This window comes from Lutra lutra, chromosome 3 (genome assembly GCF_902655055.1).
Source record: "Lutra lutra chromosome 3, mLutLut1.2, whole genome shotgun sequence".
Classification (NCBI taxonomy): domain Eukaryota; kingdom Metazoa; phylum Chordata; class Mammalia; order Carnivora; family Mustelidae; genus Lutra; species Lutra lutra.
In genome coordinates this window covers 19,248,539-19,264,477 of record NC_062280.1, presented here as the reverse complement: position 1 = coordinate 19,264,477, position 15,939 = coordinate 19,248,539, and the positions used below count along the sequence as shown (strand labels likewise).

General features: G+C 41.5%; 1 protein-coding gene across 2 annotated transcripts in view; it reads right to left on the bottom strand.

The window, feature by feature from the left end:
- Positions 1-934: 934 nt before the first annotated feature.
- Positions 935-15,939, bottom strand: part of CCNYL1 (cyclin Y like 1) — a 37,657-nt gene continuing 22,652 nt past the window's right edge. The window contains exons 6-10 of one of the 2 annotated variants that reach the window (XM_047720871.1): positions 13,740-13,791; positions 11,984-12,103; positions 8,207-8,373; positions 4,434-4,596; positions 935-2,966 (exon numbers count right to left, since the gene is read on the bottom strand). In XM_047720871.1, the coding sequence (XP_047576827.1) occupies positions 2,850-2,966; positions 4,434-4,596; positions 8,207-8,373; positions 11,984-12,103; positions 13,740-13,791 (619 nt within the window). In that variant the 3' untranslated portion in view covers positions 935-2,849. The remainder of the gene's footprint in view (positions 2,967-4,433; positions 4,597-8,206; positions 8,374-11,983; positions 12,104-13,739; positions 13,792-15,939) is intronic. The other variant, XM_047720872.1, reaches the window with a different exon arrangement.

The following is a 15,939-nucleotide window of genomic DNA, read 5'->3' as shown; positions in this document are numbered from 1 at the left end:
CTGACTGCTCATGCCAGCAGTTCTCCTTAGTAGTTGGCATGGTAAAGGGTACAGTCTTAAGTGATTTGTGACAGATTGCCTTTCTAAGTGAAATCAGATTATTTAACCTTATCAGCAGTTTATCAAGAACAAAGTGATCAGCTGAAGATTTGACCTTAGGTAGTGAATTAAGGTGGATGAAAATATAGCAAGACTCTCAGGGTTTACAGAGCCTCGCTTAACCTGGGTGGCTAGGGTCTTCAACCTTATGAAGATCTGCCATATTTCTCACTGAAATGTAACTTTGAAAAGAGTATTTCAAAGTCCACATATGTGGATTGTTTCGCTTTACAGCAACCACAAATCTAGTTCTATTTTCTTTCCTACTTTTTTTTTTTTTTTAAAGATTTTATTTATTTACTTGACAGAGAGATCACAAGCAGGCAGAGAGGCAGGCAGAGAGAGAGGAGGAAGCAGGCTCCCCGCCGAGCAGAGAGCCCGATGCGGGGCTCGATCCCATGACTCTGAGATCATGACCCGAGCCGAAGGCAGCGGCTTAACCCACTGAGCCACCCAGGCGCCCCTCTTTCCTACGTTTTAACTGCTTAGAATCCTCATATAACTCACATTGTTTATGCACTATTTCTTGTAATTCCTTCTCTCTGGTATAGTCTACCTAATTTAACCTTCCAGTCTTGGCACAATAATGAGCTGCAATGCCTCTGAGTACCGTGGCCAGTGATTTTAAGTGTACTAACTGATCTTCAGGTTGAAAAGAGCAGAAGCCAAAGAAATACAGGACAATACTTAGCTAGAGGCAAGGGTCAAATCAAATCATGCTCAGTTTGAAATTGCTTTAAGACCCCACTCACCATTAGAGCGGACAGGAAAGCACTGAAGTTAGGCAGAGATGTAATGCTATGTAAACTGAAAGGTTACAAACACACTAGCCGTATTTTAATTAAAATAGAGTTTATTAGCTTTTAATATAAACATGAGGAAGAAAAACCACGTAAGTTGTAGCATTCTTTTCAAAATAAAACTGCAATCAATACTTGAATCTCCAAGCTCCGAACTCCATAAACAATGTTTTTTGAGGTGGTAGATTGTAATATTTTATATACTGTTATCATTTGTGTGTCTGTCCTTTAAAAATGATGGAACCTGCAGCACTCAATATAATAATGAAGACTTGCTATATAGAGAAAGTATTCCTGGCCCAGAAATGCTATGTATACAGGCAAAATTCCTAGGATTACTTTTGAGAAGGTAGGAGAAAGATTTCACATAGTTAAGAACACTTTTTTTTTTAACATTTCAAGTTTAAGTGACATCATTACCAATCTCCTAAAAGATTGATTACTTAACTCCCTGCCCTTTAAAGCCTGAGGTGAGGGGTCCTCTTAAACAGCAGGACTCGAAATGAGCCCCCCTCCAGCCAGGTTACCAGGTAGGCTAGAGCTGTTCCAGATCACCTACTTTCAGATGACAACTATCAGAGTCCAGTTCCTTCTGGTTTGTTACATGTGAATTATCACTGCTCTTCATACTCTTTACAAATGTAGGAAAAAGAAATTCTGGTGACCACAGCGTAAGCAGCACAGCCCTGCAAAGAACGATTTTAAAAAGGGGAGGGCGCACCTGTGAAAACACAAGGCACCCCTCCAGGCTTAGTGCAGTTTTAAGCTTTGATACCTGTGGAAGGATGAATGCTACACAGTGATAAAACACCATTTGAAAGTTTAATTATTTCTTGTACACTTACCCAGTTTTGTAAATTTTAAATACGAAGCTTTTCATTTTAATTTTTTGGTTTCAGCCACTGTGTGCCATCTTCAAGAGGGGCTGAAACAAAAACACTAAAATGAAAAGCTTCGTGTTTAAAATTTACAAAAGTAGGTACGTTTACAAGAGACAACTGAACTTTTAAATGGTGTTTGATCAGTGTGGAGCATTCATCCTTCAGCTGTGCCCCAGAGGGCCCGAGCGCACTAGGTTAAAGCTTAAAGCTGCGCGAAGGTTTTCAGGGCACCTTTCCACTGCCGGTTTGTTACCACTGGCCCACCGTGTTGGTTGGCGTTGTGAAAATGTCTTTTAATACAGGTATTTAATAAAGAGGAAAATCATCAGAAAATGAGAAGCACCATTATTATAGTTCACAAGAAATGCAGCGTGGACCCAACAGAAGTAGATAATCATCGCTAACATACTTTCTCTGTTTATGACCCTAAACATACTAATATGCTAATAAGTAGTGCTTGCAAAGAATTTGAGTGACAAGTGTTATCCAGCAGCTTTTTGGTTTAAACTGATTGCCAATAATGACTAGCAGCTTCGGTGATAAAGTAGGAAGAACCCTTCAATACCTAACACAATGCTACAGTCTGTTCCTAAGTGGCTTTATGAGTTGTTAGAGGAGTCCCATGTTTTCAGGGTTGGTAATACTGCATGGATGCTAAAGAAATATGCAGCAATATGGGGGGAAGGGGCAGGAAAAATAGGAAAAACATAAAAGTTATATAGTTAGTGTCTTTAAAGTTTAAAAATTTAAGCTGTTAAAAAAAAACCTCACTTAGTTCACAGCTATCAGCCTACATAGTAAGCAGATATCCGTGTGTGGGTTGGAGCTTTTGCTTTGGAGTGGTTTTTGTAACTCTGTTTACATTAAAAAGGACAAAAGAGTGTGTTGCATTAACAAGGTCCCATTCTTTCCTGTGACCATAATCCTTGCGGTCCATGAGTTTCTTGAATTTGAGGTCTTTCTTTTAGATGAAAATACTAACTTTGCTGGTTTGTGAGCAGGAGAGGTGGTATTTCTCCAGTCCCTGTAGATTGAGGGGTTCATGATGTTACAACCCCTCCCTTCTCCCTTAAGAGAGGATGGCATTAGAGCGCTGAATACCAATGAAGTTATCAGCGCTGAAAGACCTTCTCATAGCAGCTCTACACAAGTCTTTGTATTTGTCTTCACACAATCTGGAAATGGCCTGGGAAAGTCAATCAAAGAGAACACAAGAACAAATTTTAAAAAAGCATTCCAACCTTGGGCAAAAAAGAAAAAAAAAACCAAAAAGCCTCACTGATAAGTCACACAGCCATACCCCTTCACATAGTTCACAGTTACTGCTCCTAGGGATTGTGGAGGTCTACATTCCCAGATTCTGGGGATGCCACTTTCTGACAATTCACTAAGGTAATATCCTTAAAAGGCTGTAATTAGATCACTGGGCAAGGAAGAATGTGCTTATTTACAAACTGGGTTCCAAAGATGTCAAAGGTTTTTTGGTAGGCTCCTACCAGCAATATCACCTGTTCCCTGTCCACCTGTTCGTCAACACAGTGAACATCAACCTGGGCAAACACCAGTGTTTCTCAGCCATTCAGCTTCTAGTCTTCATTGGTTATTATGTCCTCTAAGCAGATTCTAACAGGGCAGGCATGTCTGGACCTTATTGGAAGGTCACAAGTCTAATGACCGAAGCACCAAAAAGTGCTCTTTCACTTGCACATTAACCGTGGTAGAAAATACCTGACTGCGAACTACACCAAGATACTACAAGAAGTGTCCATTTTAAGTGTCTCGAAATTTCAGTTGTGAATACTTTTGCTGTAAACTCACTATAAGTCATAAACCATAATTCCTTTGTCTCCTATCCTTTACCATTTTCATTAAAAACCCACAGGCTCTCTACGGCAGTAATTGAAACACAGATACAGTCTAAGTCTCAGGTGAGCCACAGATGCCTTGTCTAATGAACTCATGGGACCTAACTGTGGCATCTGTAAAAAACACTGGCATGAATTTGCAAACTGAGTAAAAGACTGTTAAGGACAGTGAGTAGAGGGGCACCTGGGTGGCTCAGTCAATTAAGCATCTGCCTTTGGACTCAGGTCATGATCAGGGTCCTGGGATGGAGCCCCCATGTCAAATTTCCTGCTCAGTGGGGAGTCTGCTTCTCCCTCTCCTTCTGCTACCCCCCTTCCTCATGCTTGCTCTGTGTCTGTCTCTCCCCCAATGAATAAAGAAAACCTTAAAAAAAGAATGGCAAGTATGTAGATATGATTGGGGATACAATCATAAGAAATTATGTACATAGATATGATTAAGGATAATTGTAAGAAATCATATATATATATAATTGTATGAGTATATGGAAGGATAAAGTTCAAATGGAAAACCATTAACATGTAAAATTTGAAAAAAGGTTAAATTTGACTGAAATATTCTGAATTATGGTCACAGAGGAAATATCTACATACCTTTTAAAAATAATGTGAGATTCTTACATAAATCATAAAAGACACAGGAAATATGCCACCAAAGGGTTAATAAACTCTTCAATTTGTTAATTGCAATCTTTCCATTTTGCTAATCACTGCTTAATGAGCTTTAGCCACAGATGCTGGTTTTAGTGGCCGAAAGAAAACCCCAACTAACGATTTCACAGCCTTACCTCTAGGTTTTGTGCTCTTTCTTTGCTAAGAGGAGCAAATAGAAAATTCAAGTTGTTGTCATCTGCTAAGGAGCGAAGGTCAAAGTAGTATTTGGCATAAACACTGGCGGGAACATTAATATTAAACTGAAGTAGCTCCAAAAAATGCCTTTCCATCTCATTCCTGGGGGAGGAGACAACAAAACCAACACAAGACAATTTTAGTCAACTGGGCTATCTTCAAAAATCTCCTCCTGAGCTACGGGGAGGGCTCTGAATTCTGTTTTGGAACAAACCGAGGCTCGCAGTGGGTTAGTACACTAGCGTTCAAACAAGGTGCGGCTATTTGTGGTCCCTTCTGCATCCCAGCACTTGGAGCCTGGGACAAGGGGGAAGAGGTTACGGCCCTCTTAGGCACTCCTGCTGCTGACTCAGGGGCTCATTCTTCAGAGTTCCATTAGTGCAGCTGTACGATTCATGCTCCACGCTCGCTCACAAGGCCCCGCTATAGTGATCAGATGAAAGGAATGATGTATGCTGTTTATTAGCTCTGAAGAACTTGCAGACATTTTCACCGGGCCAGTAACAGGAAGGGGCTTATTGAAGTAGAGACGCGCCAACAAAAGGAGTGGGCACGTCACCACGGCAACAAATGGATCCATCGAGAGTCACTGCTATTATCTCTGAGGGGGAAAAACTCTTGAAGCAACAAGGATTCATCTCAAATAAATAAATAAATAAATACATAAATAAATAAGCTACATTGCATGGAAAAAGGAATCCCCTCCCCCTGCCCCAGTGCATAGGGCTATGTCAAAGGGCACACATAAATGCACGTCTCCGTCCACCTTCATTTTACTACAGCAAGAAATTGTCACTCTGATAGGACAGGATGCACTTTCTTAAACTCTGGAGGGCAGAACGATCAAAGAGATGTCTTGGCTTGACTAAACTCACCAAGATGTGACCTCTGGTAGAACACTGGACTCAAACAGCCTTTCTCTCATGTTGGGAATGCAACCCCAAGATGTGGCGCCACCCTCTTGCCAGAACAGAATGAGCACACCCGCAGGGGGCGAGTTCAATAAAACAGGAAGGGAAAGTGCTGGGAGCAGTCCTTGTCTCCTCCACACGACCATACGGGCTCACTTGCTCAATATTAAATAAATATCAAATTGACCACTTTCACAGTCATCCTTTAGAGAATTCCATAAAAATGCTAAGTACCCGAACAAACATGAGTAGCTTACTTTATAACATATTTGGTTTCTCGGTTTTAAAGTTTTAGTATTTTATTTGTTGGATAGGTCAACAAATGATGTTCTCCTGTAGGGTAGGGAAAGCATTCAGAATATGAGCAGAGATGAAGTTCTCATTTGTTGAATTTTAAACCCAATTGAACCTACTTCCAAATTTAATTTCCTGTTCATATGGCTGTAAGTCTATAGAAATGTAAATCAGATAATGTTTTGATAATCAGCTAATCAGGACTTAAATTACTACAGGAATAAATGCACTTCACTATCCCTTTTATACTTTCTCCGCTAATACATTTTAATTGTGTGGAAATACAGTACTTCATAGGATTAACATGTCTATTAATAAAGGTTTAATCACTGGAGAGAAGCATTATGCCTATAGAATACGCATCTTCTGGGTTTTTTGTTTTTTAAATAGCCAAATGGCTGAATAGCACACCATTTACAGGCACAGCAGATCTTCTGAATAGCAGCTGCTCAATTTAACTTATTCTTTTGAAGGGGAATATATTCTAAAGCATAGATGTTGGAAAGTTTGAAGAAAAACCTGATAGACACCAATTCTTCAATTTAGACTCAAAATGAGACTACTACAAATCGAAGTCAACAGCAGGGGGACAAAACAAATGTGTATTAAACACTTTGTTGTAATGCTTTCCAATTTCCAAAGATCATAAACAAAAGCAGCCTATTATTATCAGCATAGCTCCTAGTGCTTCTCTGTTTACACACAAAAAGTATTGCTTGGAACTGGTCTTCCCGTAGCCAGACACTGCCATCACTGCTCCTGGAAACTCATCCTCACGAGCTCACACTTCCCAGCATGTTCTGAGGTTTTTGCTAGAATCAGAGCCCCAGCCAGCTTCGTTGAAGGTTTTGAGAAAATTTCAGGTGCCACCATGGTAGGGCTAGTGTCTGTGATTACAAATTTTTTTCCTTCAAGGCACCAGAGTTTGCAGACTGATGACAGTGGTGATCAAAGTCACTTTAGTTTCTGCAACTTCCAAAAGTACTTTTATTTATTTCAAATCCATTATTTGTCATTACACCATTTGCTACCATGTTGCTGCAAGCAACATCTCCATGCCCACTCAGTTTCCACTATTATCAAAAGCCATTTGGACAACCACCAACAATCACTGGGCTCTTCTAGTCACAAGTATCCTCATTTCAGTTGTAAATATGCATTTCAGTAATTCTGAATGACAATCTTACCTAGAGTAACGGGCAAAGGTAACAAAAACAAACTTGCCACTGCCTGCCATGATCTTAATCTTCCTACGCTGTTCTGTATAATCAAGACGTGTTCTTCCACATTTTCCCAAATGCCACCCACAAAGACATTTTCACTCTCAGATGGGCACTCTGCACCCTCAGGGCCCTTCCCGGAAGCCAGGGTGGCCAGATCAAAAGCCCTTGTTAAGTCTGGTGTTTCACGCCACCAGCAAGGAGCCCCCTCATGGTGGATGGAAGGCCCCACAAAGCGCTGCTGTGGTTGCTGAGTGCCTCGGGAGACTCTCGAATACGACGGGCACTGGTGATGTCCCAGTGCTGCTTTTCAGGACTGCCTGAGAAACAGGAGCTTCCTAACTCCTCAGACCTATTTTTAAACAGGTGCAATACTCCTAGTATGGGAGGAAGCAGGAACACTGGGATCTGAAACCTTCATACGTGTGGCTACTTTTGTACCACGGCTTCTGTAACAACAGAACTTCAGATAAGGAGAGAATGACTGGCAAAAGCTGACTCAGATTGAAGGTATAACCTCTCAATGGTCTAGAGGACCTAAGACCTTAACAGTGGCCAAAACATTTTAAAGGTCGGCCATAGGCCTCTTTAAAATCGACTCGATGGGGTTATGGACATTGGGGAGGGTATGTGCTATGGTGAGTGCTGTGAAGTGTGTAAACCTGGCGATTCACAGACCTGTACCCCTGGGGATAAAAATATATGTTTATAAAAAATAAAATTAAAAAAAAAAAAAAAGTAAAAAAAAAATCGACTCGAACTGTAGACAGGTTTAAGAAAGCCATGAAGATATTTATAATACTGTGTTGAGCGTAAGCCAGTAAAATGTATGCCAAAACCCAGCAGAAATATATACTTCAGGGCCGCCTGGGTGGCTCACTGGGTTAAGCCTCTGCCTTTGGCTCAGGTCGTGATCTCAGGGTCCTGGGATCGAGCCCCGCATCAGGCTCTCTGCTCAGCAGGGTGCCTACTTCCCCCTCTCTTTCTGCCTGCCTCTCAAACTGCTTGTGATCTGTCAAATAAATAAAATATTTAACAACAAAAAAGGAATATATATACATCAGTTTACCAAGCAGATTATTAAAACAACACATCAAGACCTACCAATCAATGATGGGAAATATGAATTGTTATATGGTAGCTAGATAGGAAGTCTGTAATTTTATGCCTATTTCAGTTCTTTGCACAATGTAACCTTTAAAAATATTTCTTAAAATATACACTTTACCAGAGCAATGGAGGTACTGGAAAATGGTTAGAAAGTTCACCAAAACCTTATAAACTCACATGTCCTCAACTGTAATGTCCTTGAGGATCTGGCAGTAGTCCACATTCCATACAGCCTGATCGTCCCAAACCTTGGAGGCAAGAAGAATGGCTCCCAAAACAATTCTTTTCCAGTTAGTGGGACAAATGTCGATCTCAGCATAAGTTAAAAGCCTTTCTAAGTAAACCTGCAAAAGTAGAGCACTGGTCTTTGATTTTAGTTCAGTTTAAAGTGCTGTGATAAGAACTGTTAGGAATGACAGATTTCATCTGTTTTTGACATGCCTTTTATTCCTACAAAGGTCTACAAAGACTTGGCCCCGCCAGCCAAAGCCAGAGGCCAGGTCACTGTTGTAGGTCAGATACTTCTGTTGCCTACTCTGCCCATGTGAATTTCCAGCCTTTGTCACAGGAATGAATGGACATCTCAGCAAAGGGCATCTTGAAGGCAGGCACTGGGTTATTAACCTTCCCATTCATAAAGGGAACTGATTCAATACAACTGATTGCAGATTCGAGTTGTTCAATAAGCCCTTGAGTGCCTACCCTATGCAAGGTACCACAGCTGGCTGCTCATTACATGGTCATTTTACATAATACTTGAATATGTAAAACTCTGGATAATACAAAGCACATTTTTGCCTTCCCCTTTTCAAAGTAATCCTTTTGTGGCAGAAGCCTGAGGACAGAAACTGGTGGGCAAGAGAGCCCCCCAGTGGCCGCTGTGTGGCACAGCAGGACGGCAAGTACAAACAGGTGTGCTGTCAAGCAGTCCCCCTCGAAGGAACATACACTTATACAAAGGATAGTCCTTCTCCTATCCCCTCATTTTCACATCTCCATTATCATCATTTCACGGTAATTTGTTTGTTACTGCAGCTTAGTCAATTCTGTTGGTTTTAAAGTGCTAACAGAGCCCCAGGTTCTGTACCCTGGGACTCCTCTGAACCCACTGTGAGGGGACTCCCGGACGGATCTCCCTTACAGTATCAAATGTCTGCTCCACCAGCCCTGACCAGAGTTAACAGCTGAGTAACTACAGAGGTAAGCGATAATTTGTTGTTACTTCAAAGAGTTCTCTGCAGAAGAGTATATATGCCATTTGACAAGAAAAATCCAATTTTAGAGTGTGTTTATTGTCTGGAGGCTGTCTGATTGCCAGCTCAGATTTGCCAATATTTTCCAAACTCAACTGTTTTTAAAAACAAATGGTTCTTGAACATTTTATGTCCTTAGTGAAATTCGGCTCCCGTTCCCCCAAATGCAGCTCTCTCAGGTGTCCTAAGAATGAACGAGTTGAACCTAGAAGGTTCAACTCTACTTTATGGGAATAATTAGAGGCACTTCTACAACACCGGCAATCTCTCAACTTCCTATCTACCCTCTTTACTGGGAAACTTGTGAATTCGCCCTGCCTCAATGATACCACTAGCTCTCCTGTGTCTGTGGGAATGAGATTTTCTTTTTCTCACTTAAGTAACTCTTGGATGATCCCATCCCACTTGTGCAAAACTGTTTACACAATTTCTTTTTGAAGAATTTTCTTCCCTCTCTCTGAGAGATTTCCCCCAATACGAACAGATTTACACTGCCCACTGCCCACTGCCCCCATCCTCCCACCCCACTTCCTCTCATTCTGCTCACACAAAATGCCTCATGCTGGCTTCTCACCTCCCATCAGCTTCCTCACCTGTGAGAGTCTGCCCTCTGCAGCTGTCACTCGTGAGGTCCTCTGTGCCTTCAGCCCAACTTTGCACTCCCCAAGCCTTTCCTAGTAACCTAAAGGGCAATACTACTGGCCTTGTTGCTGGGGCCTCCATTTGACTTAATCCTGTTCCAATCCGCCAGCAGTTTTTGCTATTTCTGTCTTCACTGGTGATATGACAGATTTCTATTTGTCACTTCTCGGCTATATCACCGTCACTGCCTCCTTAACTCTCCGCCTCCACGCTGACTCCCGCCTACAGTCCACCGTCCCCAAAGCAGCAAGGACAGCCTCTTCAATGAAGAGCACTTCATACTCCTGCTCAAGACCTACCAGAGCTTTCCATCAAACCATGACAGTTTCCCTTCTTCCCGGTCTGCTAGCTACAAGGCCCCAAAAGATACCGCATTGCCTTGCTGTGACCTCATCTCGCATGTTGTTCCCCTCATTCTTCCTCTGACACTGGCCACCTCACTGTTCCTTAAATACACAAAACGTGCTCCCATCTCAAGAGTCTTGCATCTGCCCCTCTGCCTGTAATGCCAGAGTTCATCATCTTCCTCATGGATCAGGTGCTACCTCTTTCAAGAGGCTCGTCCTGATCATGCTATCTACAATGGAGAGCCCCTCCGATCACTTTACTCCTTCATGCTGCTTTCTCTTCCTGGTATTTACCACTACCTGAAACATTTAGGTAACACTCTTTTGAAAAAGCAAATGAAAAAAACAACTTATCTCTTCCCTGCTGGAACATAAGCTAGACAAAGGCAAAAACTGTATTCCATCTGTTTTCTCCTCTGTCCCCCAATGCTTAGTGGCGCAGACTTGGTATTCAGTGGGTACACGATGGGCAACTGGTTGGCAGCATTTGGCCTTCCGACCCCACTCTCCTTGAACCTCTCCTATCTTGGCATTTCTTATTATTCCCTCCTGGGTCCTACCATTCTCTAGCCACTCTTCTGAGGATGTGTCCCTTAAATGCTAGTAGTCCTTACAGATCTAGCTTCGATCTACTTTTTATTCTCTACTTTTCTCTGCATTTGAACAGCTACTACTCTTCATTCCCTACGCCTAGCTCGGATTCATGCTCTGTTTCATATATTCAACAGATGACTAGACAGTGTCACTCTGCTGTCTCACGGGCATGTCACGTTTAACCTGTCTACAAGGAACTCCCCAACTCCAACCCAGATGCTCTCCTTCTGGCATCGTCTTGCTCCCCATGTGGGAGAACCACTCTGCCTCTCTCCAGCCTGGATTAACCACTCTGAATGGTCTGTAGAGCAAAGAAATGGCCCGAGTGCCCACTGAGGGGTCTCTACTCAAAAACAGAAGCCTCCTCTCCTGAATTCTAACTGGATACTAAAGGAATACAGGCACTGACCTAAGTATTCTTTCCCTCCAGACAGTTAACTTTCCCTCCAGATAGTTAACTTTCCCCTATAGGTCTGCTGTACAGAGGAGTGAAAATAACCCCAGCTGTCTCTCACTTAAATAGAATTTATTTTTCAAATGATAAAATCTTACCACAGGAATTCTGTATGGATAACACAAAGGTCCTTAGAAGTACTTCCGGCGCTATAATCCTGGGCAACTTCACAGGCAGGCTCAAAAGGACACCAGGGATGGATGAACACCCATCACCCAAGGAACAGAGAATTTAGGGCAACAGTTCTCAATCAAGACACACATGAGGATTGTGTGGGGAATACCGAAATAATATGGGCCTCAGCTTAGATCTACACCAAATGAGTCTCTGCCTGTGGACCAGACGGTTCTGTTACTGCCTGTGGTCCCCCAGCACACCACCTGAGTGTGCACATGTGTGCACTGAGTGTACATCTGTGTACTGAGAGGTGTGGAAGGAGAAACCAGAAATCTCTCCTGCTTCTGTGATGAGAAAAGCAACAGCAATGTTCTGAAAAATAATGATACTAAGTTTGAATGTGTGTACTTTACTTTCAATAAGTTTCTTTTAATAAACTTCTGATGATCATTTCAGGAACCTATTTTTATGTGAAAAGCAGGACCACACCCTGTGCCGTAAGATTGAAATTGAAGAACGAGGATGTACGAAAGAAGAGCTATCTTACCAAAGTTACTATTGCACACTCGGCTGTTAGCTGTGCGGCACTGAAAAGAGTACGAACAAATCTGTAAATAAATTTGTGTTCAGGATCATGCTTAAAGTATTCCTCTGGAACCTTTTCTCTCTGAAAGAAGGAAAAAAATGCAGTTTAAGTATCCACAGAGGAAAAGTACTTAAATGCCCATAATACTGCAGTCTTTACATTTGGGCCCATGCTCCCAAAATGATTTTGATTGGATGACATGTCTTTTAGTGGTTTAGATATAAACAATGGGATCTTAAAATACTATAGTGATTCAATACGTACCACCACATTCATTAAAGAAAAATACAGGCATGACCTCAGAAAACGTATATATATATTCCTTTCTATCTATATGTAAAACTATTTTTAGGCTCAAGAGTCTGGTTGATCACACGTTATAATTCTCTGCAATCAGCTTTGAAAAAACAATTTTGGGCTGCCCAAGTGGCTCAGTCAGTTAAGCATCCAACTCTTGGTTTCAGTCAGGTCATGATCTCAGGGTGGGGAGACTGAGCCCTTCATGGGGTTCTATACTCAACAGGGACTCTGGGGGAGATTCTCTCTCTCCCCCTCCCCCTGCTTGTCAATCTGCACGTGTAGGCATGTGCACTCTCTCTCTGATAAAATCATCTTTAAAAAAATGAAAGAAAAACAGTTTGTTCCCTGTAACCATAAGACTTTTAAGTGTGACCTATGTAATAGTCACCAGCCACACGTGGTGAGAGCACCTGAGGGAGTAAACTGTCATTAACTAAGGAAGTTAAAATTGTTATTTTAGGGATGCGTGAGTAGCTCAGTTGGTTGGGCGTCTGCCTTTGACTCAGGTCATGATCCCAAGGTCCTGGGATTGAGTCCCACGTCGAGCTACCTGCTCAGCGAGGAGCCTGCTTCTCCCTCTGCCGACAGCTCCCCCGCTTGTGCTTTCTCTGTCAAATAAATAAGATCTTAAAAAGTTTAAAAAACAGAGAGAAATCACAAGTGAGCAGAGAGGCAGGCAGAGAGAGAGGGGGAAGCAGGCTCCCCACCAAGCAGAGAGCCCAATGCAGGGCTTGATCCCAGAACCCTGAGATCATGACCTGAACCGAAGGCAGAGGCTTAACCCACTGAGCCACCCAGCCTCCCTGTTATTTTAAAGGATTTAACATTTAAATCATTTTCTAATTTTCTTCAGAGAGATCACAACATATTTGTTAGGTTTATTTGCAAATACTTAATCTGTTTGCAGTTACTGAAAATTATCTTTTAAAAAGATACATTTTCTGTTGTCTGGGTACATTTACTCACTTTAGCTAATTCTACAAAGCTGCAGCTCAGTTCTTGCTCTCGTATATCCCTAATACATGATTCCTTTGGTAAGATGATTAGACACAACATGGGGTAGGGAAGAAAACTTAAGATGATTTTGACTTCAAGGGCGCCTGGGTGGCTCAGTGGGTTAAGCCTCTGCCTTTGGCTCATGTCATGATCTCAGGGTCCTGGGATCGAGCCCCGCATAGGTTCTCTGCTCAGCAGGAAGCCTGCTTCCCACCCCCTATCCCGCCTGTCTCTCTGCCTACTTGTGATCTCTATCTGTCAAATAAATAAATAAAACCTTTAAGAAAAAAAAAAAAAAAAAGATGATTTTGACTTTAAGCTGGAGGGAGTAATTTTCTCCTGGTAATTTCAAATCAAATCAGTATGAAATAAATGCAACTGCATGAGAGAAAAATACAACTTCAATAAAACTGACACTTACTGTGAGTGGATGTGATCTCTCATCAAAAATATCCAAGGATCTATTTGCATCTCTATAAAATAAGAACATGCGTTTTAAAAATTAATATAGGAATTAATATCTTTGTAAAGTACCTGCTGGGATTAGAGAGGGGAGTGGAAGAAGCTTAACCTTCAACAAAAGCAAACAATTTTACAAATTCTTTTGCATTCTGGCCTTCAGAGGGTTTCCTGACCTCTATGAAATCTCTTCTACCACGACCAGCCAAGCCAGAGGTGCCTTTCAGAACACTGAATTTCCCTCACAGGCAATGCTAGCAAACCAAATATATTTTCACTCCTCTAACTGCACACTGGAATACATAAGAACATTTTATAAACCAGTAGTGGTGGGCAAAAAGTCTTTAGAATTTAATAAATGTGAATATGAGATCCATGTTTTTTCCCTGTTTTTTTTTTTCTCTCTGTAGCTCTCTATATTATATATTACCATGTATTTCTTCTAGTCGCTCTTAAATAGTTTGGTGGAGTTAAAAATGTAATTTTTTCTTAAATTTTAAGAGAGACCAGTCTTTTCATATAAAAGGTCACTGCAGTAATACACTTTGCCCATTTAGACAGTGGTTCTCCAGGTGTGCGGCTCCCCTTTTCAGAGGCTCATGAAGTCAAAACTGTTTTTATAGGAATACTAAAGACCTTACTTGCTCATACACCTTTGACATCTGCAGTGACTGCAGACGAAATAAAAGGGAATAAAACTGCTTGTTTTTGCACATAAACCAAGGTAGTGGTACCCAGCCGCGCCAGTCCTCCCTGCCGCTTGCAGTTGAAAAAAATTGTGTTCTACTTAAGAACATCCTTGATAAAGCAGTAAGATTTAACAGTGTTATTAAACCTTGATCCTTCTAATATTCTGAAAAATTAGAAAATCTTTATGAAACACTTCTGCATGCTGCAAGACAGTTAAGGAAAGAAAAGAACCTGTGACTTTGTTGTGAATCGAACAAGCCACTTTTTCCACAGAGCTCTTCTTTTTTTAAAGATTTTATTTATTTATTTGACACGGCAAGAGAGAGAACTTGAGCAGGAGGAGTAGGGGAGGGAGAAGCAGGCTTCTCGCAGAGCAGAGAGCCCGATGAGGGACTCGATCCCAGGACCCTGAGATCATGACCTGAGCTGAAGGCAGAGGCTTAATGACCGAGTCACCCAGGCGCCCCATTTTAAGGTACTACTTAAAAATGAACAAAGTGAGAGGCGCCTGGCTGACTCTATCAGTAGAGCACGGAACTCTTGATCTCAGGGCTTTGAGTTCAAGCCTCATGTTGGATACAAAGTTTACTTAAAATTAAATCTAAAAATTAAAAAAAAAAATGAACAAAGTGGGGCAACTGAGTGGCTCAATCAGTTAAGTCATGATTAGGGTCCTGGGCTTGAGCCCTGCATTGGGTTCCCTGCTCAGCAGGAGCTCCGTCTCCACCTCCTCCTGTGCTCCTGCTCTCTCTCTCTCAAATAAATAAATAAAATCTTAAAAAAAAGGAAATGAACAAAGTGAGCCTGAAACGTCAAGAAAAATAAAGTATTTGTTGCCAGTGATAAAATTCAGGCTATCAAGCTAAAAAAAAAAAAAAAAATCAGGATTTTGGGAAAACTTATACCTTTTACTATGAGCTTCATCTACTGTAAGCTTGATAGCTTCTCGGGAGCCTGGGTGGCTCAGTGGGTTAAGCCGCTGCCTTCGGCTCAGGTCATGATCTCAGGGTCCTGGGATCGAGTCCCGCATCGGGCTCTCTGCTCAGCAGGGAGCCTGCTTCCCTCTCTCTCTCTCTCTCTACCTGCCTCTCTGTCTACTTGTGATCTCTCTCTATCAAATAAATAAATAAAAAATCTTTAAAAAAAAAAAAGCTTGATAGCTTCTCAATACTTAAAGGCTTTTCTGATAAGACAGGTGGTGATACTAACAGAAGTGAGTTTTTGACACTGTATAAAGAAATGTGTACTAGTACTTTCCAGCTGACCAATGCATAATATTCTAAAACTACATACAGGTAAAAGATCCATTCAGTGTGCAAGATATTAACAGAGTATAAGTTCACTGATACGATTTAAAATTCCATTATATATATATTTCCCTTATAACCTAAGAAACTGGCACTTGTGGACTTTTAGTAAAGTATCATAGCATATCCACAATATCTGAAGGTTTTAAAAGTGCACCTTTTCCC